The 7,399-nt window shown below is 40.6% G+C and overlaps 1 protein-coding gene and 1 long non-coding RNA gene across 2 annotated transcripts in view; both read right to left on the bottom strand.

Annotated features, from left to right (window-relative positions):
• LOC103383554 (uncharacterized) overlaps positions 1–429 on the bottom strand; it is a 32,956-nt gene extending 32,527 nt beyond the window's left edge. Inside the window, exon 1 of the long non-coding RNA XR_522023.2 lies at positions 369–429. This is a non-coding gene — a long non-coding RNA (uncharacterized LOC103383554). The remainder of the gene's footprint in view (positions 1–368) is intronic.
• A 1,310-nt stretch (positions 430–1,739) lies between these two features.
• septin9b (septin 9b) overlaps positions 1,740–7,399 on the bottom strand; it is a 40,557-nt gene continuing 34,897 nt past the window's right edge. Inside the window, 5 exon segments of the mRNA XM_017035521.2 lie at positions 1,740–3,387; positions 3,781–3,832; positions 5,819–5,915; positions 6,018–6,159; positions 7,161–7,214. Of these exon segments, the coding sequence (XP_016891010.1) occupies positions 3,195–3,387; positions 3,781–3,832; positions 5,819–5,915; positions 6,018–6,159; positions 7,161–7,214 (538 nt within the window). The 3' untranslated portion in view covers positions 1,740–3,194.

Here is a 7,399-nt window from a genome sequence, read left to right as displayed (position 1 = left end):
AACAAGAAGATTATATTCCACAGACGGACTTCCTCACGACACCACTGCAGCACACATCACTGTATATGTACTGGAAACACGACGCCTGTGTTGGAGTGATACATTAATCCATGTGATCCAGCTGAGACTCATGATGTACCTGCTGCTGGTTTTGGCATCAATATCTGTGTTTCTGGAACAACAACAATATGGTGGTCGGGGGGGGGTGGGGATGGTGGGGGCAATAGCTGACTCATTTATAGCTTTTTAGCTTCTGGTGAAGGAGCTTTTAGGGGCACAAAAATAACAGATTCATAATAACTCAGATGGCTAAAATTGTCCTGTGAGAAAAAAAATGCTAAAAATGATAATAATAATACTTGACTTACTTGAACATTGGTGAAATGCTGAAAAAGTTGAAGAAATCACAGAGGAGCAGAGCTGGGAATTTGAAAAAATCACAGAGGAGCAGAGCTGGGAATTGGCCAATCACATCCAAGTGAAAGACAGACAAAAGTAGGGCTGCAGTAGAAGACGGAACTCTGTAAAAAAACCAAAAAACTGTGAAGGAAATTCTCCATCTCTCAATTTGGATGCATTTTCACAGGAGGGTACTGCACACTGACAGAAGGATTAAAGAAGTTCTCTCTTCTCATTCTGACTACTGTGTGTCTGTTCAAACCACTGTATAAGTATAAGGTTAATTAAATGACCTGCAATGCTGCCATCTAGTGACTTTCACTTTAATAAACAACCGTTTTTCTCCAAAACTATTTTTAGGGCACACGTCATTTGGCGAAACCCAGGCATTGCGTTATCAGGTTTTCATTATCGGAGGAAAAACCGATAACGATTCTTACAGATATTATATAATCATGCTAACATCAGGCGATAATATCGGTCAGGCGATATTAATGAAGTGAACGTGTGAAACCATTATAAACAATGGAATCTCATGTTAATACGTAGTGCGGAACGACCTGAAAAATGAGCCGGTTGACTCAGCAGCGACCATTAATATCCATTATCTCACCCTTGTACCTGACAATGTCACAGCTCCGTCGGGGGTGTCATTATCGCCTCTCCTCATGACTCAGGCTGGCTGACATGGAAGACAGAGAGGTGCCAGTGTTGGCGGAGGCCACAGCGAGCACGCTCTGTATTTGTCTCCAACTTTCACTCCTCTCACTTGTCACGGCGCCACCGTCGTTAGCACCGAACTGTTTCACACACAGCAGGAGCCGCGGTGTGTGAGGGAACGACGGTGACCTTCAACTAACAACCCCGTCGACGACGTTACCATCAACAGGGTCTGTGAGGAAGGGTGTAAATGAGGAGCCCGGTGAAAACCTGTGCTGTGTGAACGCCGCCGGATTCTTCTGGAAATTCACATCTCCTCTCATTTGATTGGACCTTTGTGCTGCACTTAAGACCAATGACCTGCCTTCTGGACCGGTGTCGCTGCAGTTGGTGGTGAGAATACGACTGCGTAGCAACAGCGGAGTAAAAGAGATAACATTTTTACACCTGTCTAAAAGTTTTAGATTCTTGGTTGAACAGTTACCACTGCTGTGATGTTTGAATGTTGACAGGCCTCCAGTCACTAGGTGGCAGCAACTCATACAGTGGTTTGTACAGAAAATGTATGTAGGTTCCTGGAAGTTCATCATTAACCGTAGGTATGGTACGTAGACCTGCCGTAGACCGTCCTGACAACATGACTGTTCTGAGCTGAAACACATTTACAATGAACACAGCCGTGTTGGAACAATAAAAATATCAGTCTTTATTCTTGGAGATATCAAACCAAAGATAAAGTGATCATCTATAATACCATAACAAATTACACAGGAACTTTACAACAGTAAACAGAGTGTCAACTACAATGTTGTTATTTTTTTCTATGGACAAAAGGGAAATTTAGATTTTTTTCACATGTATGGAACATTTTTTTAGCATTAAAAACCAACGTTGGATGTTTGTAATCAGGGTAAATAACGTGTGTTTAAGGTTGTGGTTTCAGGTCGGTTACACAGACTGACTAAACTGTCCTCGTCAGACGAGAGGTTGTCGGGTAGACACCGCTGCTGAGTTAGACAAACACGGACCACTTCACTAGCAGGTTAACTCTAGGGGCAGCAGCGAGCCAGCAGTGACTTATTTAAATGAGTGCAGCTACACAAAAACCAAGAAGAAGAACAAGACGTCTGGAGGTTGGAATGACGAGTGGATTTCTGCTCTTCACACTGAACAACGACAACATAAATACCTATTCATAAATCAACTCTATATACTGCATGTGCTTTTCTTAAGAACCGAAGACAAAATCACTTTTATTTGGTTTATGGTGAGAAAAAAACTAAAACAAAAACAAAAAACAACAACTGGTTAAACGGTTCCACAAACGCACACGTTCCTCCGCCGCCGCCACATCCCCACACGACAAGGTTAGAGCCAGAACAAGAGCAATAAAAAATACAATAGTAAATGAGCGATGTAAAAATGAAAGGTATGACTGTTACACAATATTGGCATTACATAGAAACACACAGGGTCATTTGGCAAATACACTTTTAAAAACATGACAAAAAAAAGAAATCAACGCCAGAGGAATCTTTCTGATTTTTTTTCTACCCAGATCTTCTCGTCTCTTCTCTTCACTGCGACTACTTTGGTTTTCATTGGCAGTGCAGAGGTGTCTGCAACATGTTCACTTCCTCCATTATATTATTAACCTACTTTACTACATCACTCGGGTCTATACAGGACTATACACCACATTACAATACAGAGCAGTGGCTCCAACAGTTTTGTTCAGGGCTGATCTGGAACCACGCTGTGATTATTCTGATCTGTTCCTTCTTTCAAATGTTTGTTCTCGCGGCTGCAGATGCTCTAAGAGTAAACACAGGAACTGAAGCTGACTATTGTTGTCATGTTTTGTACCCAGCCTTCAGCACCAGTGGTACATGGTGAAGCAGCCCTGAATGTACTGTCATTTGTGTTGTGGATTTTTTTGCCGTTCTGTCGTGAAGACTGTGATAATGATTTAAAGACAAACAAGAACCTCAGAATGAACCGTTTACCCTGAGTCCTGTGTCCTGAACCTGATAACGTTGTGGTGATGCAGTCACTTTTTAAAAAGTGTGTACGTGTGGTTCGTGATCATGTAAACAAACGGTATGTGCGAGTACGTCGTCCGCACACAGGAGTGTCTACATCTCGTGGGACAGGACTTCAAGCTGGGCGGCCACCCCATTGTTCTGCAGGACGGCGGGCAGCTCCGTGGGCTGACCGTTGGCTTTGGGCTCCACTGTGAAATGGCCGTTGGATTCGTTTAACCTGCGGACGCGGTACGTCTCATAGTGGATGCTGCCTGTGATGTCTTTGATGTTCTGCATGTGTGTCCTGAAGGGGACAAGGAGACCGAGTTACAGCACCAGAACAAAAAATATATAGAACATTTGTCAGTCACAAAATGATTGACTAACAAATAATCGAACTAGTGTGTTTAAATGTTTGGATAGAACATCGGCCAAAGTTTTTGTTTTGTTTTGTTCTTTTGGTTCAAAGTTTGATTGAACAAAAAAGACTGATTCACTAAAAAAAAAATCCTCTATAACAAATGTAATTTTACAATAGTATCACGATGAATCTGTTATCTGTTATTGTCAATAGTTCAATAACATCTCAATTTGTACAATTCAGTAGAGACTATATAAATAATGTCATAATAATAAACATAAAATAATAAATAATCAAAAATAAAGATAAATATGATCAAACTGTATCGGCTCTCACCTGATGAGCAGGTCTCGTAGGTAGGCAAACTCACAATGTGCAATATTCTCAACTGCAAAAGACGACAGAACATTATGAGGGCTTTAAAAACAACATATACATTGCAGTTCTCCAGTATGCCTCTAGATGGGAGTGTTGGTTCAATTGAGATAAAATCCAACCCTTTAACTTGATATTTTTTAAATGAATTTTTTTTCCTAAAAAAAGAGAAAAATCTTTGAAATGGGACATTTTTCTGTATGGACTAATGTTGGGTTAGCTGTTCTAACAAACTCTGTGAGACCAGCTGCTGCTGGGGCAACCACACAGTGGAAATCCAAATGTGTCAGTGCTAATTAGAGCTAACGTTAAGAACCTGGAGTATGAAGCCATGTGTGCTCCACACTGAGTTCTACTCTCTTTCGCAAATGTTCTCTGTTCAAAGAAAAAAGAAAAAAAATCAGACACAGATACAGTCTCCACTTCTGGTTTCTCCACTGGGGCTAATTTCCATGTCAGCGCCAACACGTACTGCAATTTCTTTTCTCGGCTGCTCGGCTTTACTTGAATAGAGCTGCCGTTTTGTTCTTTCTTTAGCGCCATTTGTGAGTCACCTTCAAACACGCTGCAGCTCTGTGGTCTCAAAACCATTCTGCAGCCACGCTGCTGCTCCAGAAATCATGCTTCAGTTTGACCTACTGGTCTTTTTTTAATGTCCATTTGTGGAATAGGTAAATGATTGAATTACAACAAATTTCATATGGTTAGCAACATAGCACAATTAGCTAAGTGATATTTAAGCTTTTCAGAAAAAAGGAAAAATGATTTTTTTTTCTCACTGAAACTTGAGCAGAACCTGTGTGAACAAGTGTCCTATAAAAATATACAGTGAACTCCACAGCTAAAATATAACAGACGCATTTATGCTATTACGCTAACGGTTTATGTAAAATGTAAGAGGTCATTTAAGAAATACGTAACATAACAAATTTTAAAAAAAAGTTTATATATGAAAATAACAAAACTATTTCTACACATGTCCTACATTTAGGTCCAAAGACATTTGTATACAGTGTTTCCTTCAGGGTCACAACTTTGTCTTTGCCTCGTCTAATGATTGATATTGACTCCCCTTTAATTTGGGGGGGGGGTTCAGAAACCCAGATTTAGATTTTTTTTCCCTAACCATGCCTGATTTTTATACCCCTTTAAAGCAAAACAATGTTGCAAACTTAATATTCCAAATGTTTCATGTTGAGCCTGTGCAGGAGAGAAAACAGAAAAGGATGGAGAAGACGACACCACAGTCAACAAACACATGGTTGAGGTGAGGACGTGTTCAGCACAAACTTCCAAAAGTAGACTGTGTCAACACGCCAGCTGTGAACGTGTGTGTGAGTTTAAGACCATCTGGTGGTGTGTGTGTATACACAGCGTACAGTGTATACATATATATATATATATTATGGTTCAGTTAGACACAGACAGCCCTGGCAAATCTCTACCTCCTGCCTCTAACGTCTCCCTGGTTACGGACTCACAGAGACGTGTGTAAACAAACGTCTCTGCGTCAGAAAGACAGATGGCCTGAGGCGGCCGGCCAGATTTTGAAGCTGCAGTTCGCCACGTTTTGCATGTTCGAGACACAACAAATTAAACCAGATCATACAGCAGTTGCGTGCGCGGAATGTATAAGCAAAAGTGATTCAGTCGTTTGGCTGCAGGCGAGATTCAGAAGTGACTCCATATGAAGGGAAATCTATGGGAATATTTGAGGAAACCATTCTTGGTTTATGGCAACCATGTTTTTGTCCAGTAGTGATTTTGGTCTGAATCAATAGATAAAGGACTCTAACAAAACCTTATGTTAATGCTACGGGGTTAAATCCTATTTAAATGAAAATAGGTGATAAAGTAGAACTGGAGATCATGTTTGAGGCCACGCTGTGTTTGTTTGTGTGTTGTATTCATTAGTCAATATGCTGGTGTGTCTTGGACCAACAGAAACCTGTTTTTTTTATGATTGAAAATGTGCTGTTGTGCCGTGTCTTCTCTTTACCCTCTATGGTGCCCCACTTTGTTTTCCTTCCCAGAATCCTCTTCCCGTTCACCTGGTATTCCTGGTCGCTGCCCACTACAGCAAAAGGGATCATTTCCTGTCAAGAAAAGCGACAAACAGACCAAATAATATGTAAATGATGTGCCAAAATGTAATGATCAAACAACCCAGATGTGCTGTCGGCTCGGTGTGGACTCACCCTGATTTTGTCGTTGATCATCCTGTCCTCTGCATCCTCGTCAAACTCCTTCTGAGGGTAGACGTCGATCCCATTGGCTCGCAGTTCTTCTCTGATCTGTAGACAGTAGAACACGGCGGCAGGAGACATGATGTCAGAGCAGCTCATCAGAAAACACCGTCTTGAAAATCAAGCCTTTAAATCCTGACCCTCTAACTGGGACAGGAAGTCGGTTTGGCAAACAGGAAGTTATCTGTAGAATCTTAATCCTTCATGTGGTAACAGTACGACATGAAGCCTGGATTCATGCAGCTCTTTATGATGGGGCTTTAATGTGATCATAAATACTTTAACTTAAAGTCAACAATGAGGGAAACCTCTGCAGAGGGAAAAACCCAAGTATTCACACAGAGGTATGGGCTTTAAAATGAGCAGCTCCGTCTCTGGATGTCTTTACAGCAGCAGACACGCTTCTGGGACCAATGTCCTTTTAATGAATGAGCGTCCACTCCCACAGTTACCACTCTGACAATCCCCACTTGGTCCTGGATCAAACATTTTTCATTGTTTGTCCTCGGACGCCTTTTCATGGTCACATTATAGAAGTCAGTACAAAGAAGCCACATCAACGGCCGCCCCGAGGAAACGTCGCCAGACACTCACAGCTGTACGTACTGAGGCCCCGCACTTTTACAGAAACCTCCCTTTATTCACTTTGCATGGCAAGTTCCTGCAGGCGAAACTGGATGAAAAAAAAAAACTTGGCTCAACGGGTTTGGTCAGTAATATTTAGGGTCATGTGGAGCCTCTGTGGCTAACCAGAAGAAATGAACTACAAGATTCCTCCAGTTCTGCTCCAGGATCTGGTTTTACCTTCACATCTTCCTTGGTACTAAACTACAGTTCTTTTATTTTATTTTATTTTATGATATTAAAATATAGAGTCTACGTTTAGTAAAAAGTGACTTTGGAAAAACTAAAATATATAAAGGTAGAGACTGTGGCGTGGGGTTGAAATAGGAGTAACTGCAAGGTGAGGTGGTGAAGTATCACGGCATATACAGTAGATGTAACTGTACTGCAGTATCCAAGGTAACACACATGAAGAACCATTGTCAATATAAGAAAATAATACAATATATTTAGAAATGTTGTTGTATCAACATGGGCAACAGAAAAATTATATTTACTATTTTCAACTCACTCAGTCAAAACACACTTCAAAATGTAATGTAACAACATCCAATATTTTCCATTTATGTCAGGAAGTGATATGTTGACTAGAGATTTACCATAAAAACGTTCCAATTAACCTTTAATTTAAATTTTAATTACTCTTTTTTTATAACAACTCTAGGTAACCACAACAGAAATAATTACAATTAAAAAGATTTTAATAAAAA

This window comes from Cynoglossus semilaevis, chromosome 9 (genome assembly GCF_000523025.1).
Source record: "Cynoglossus semilaevis isolate Cse_v1.0 chromosome 9, Cse_v1.0, whole genome shotgun sequence".
Classification (NCBI taxonomy): Eukaryota; Metazoa; Chordata; class Actinopteri; order Pleuronectiformes; family Cynoglossidae; genus Cynoglossus; species Cynoglossus semilaevis.
The sequence above is the reverse complement of the archived record's forward strand: the minus strand, read 5'-3'. Positions and strand labels throughout refer to the sequence as shown.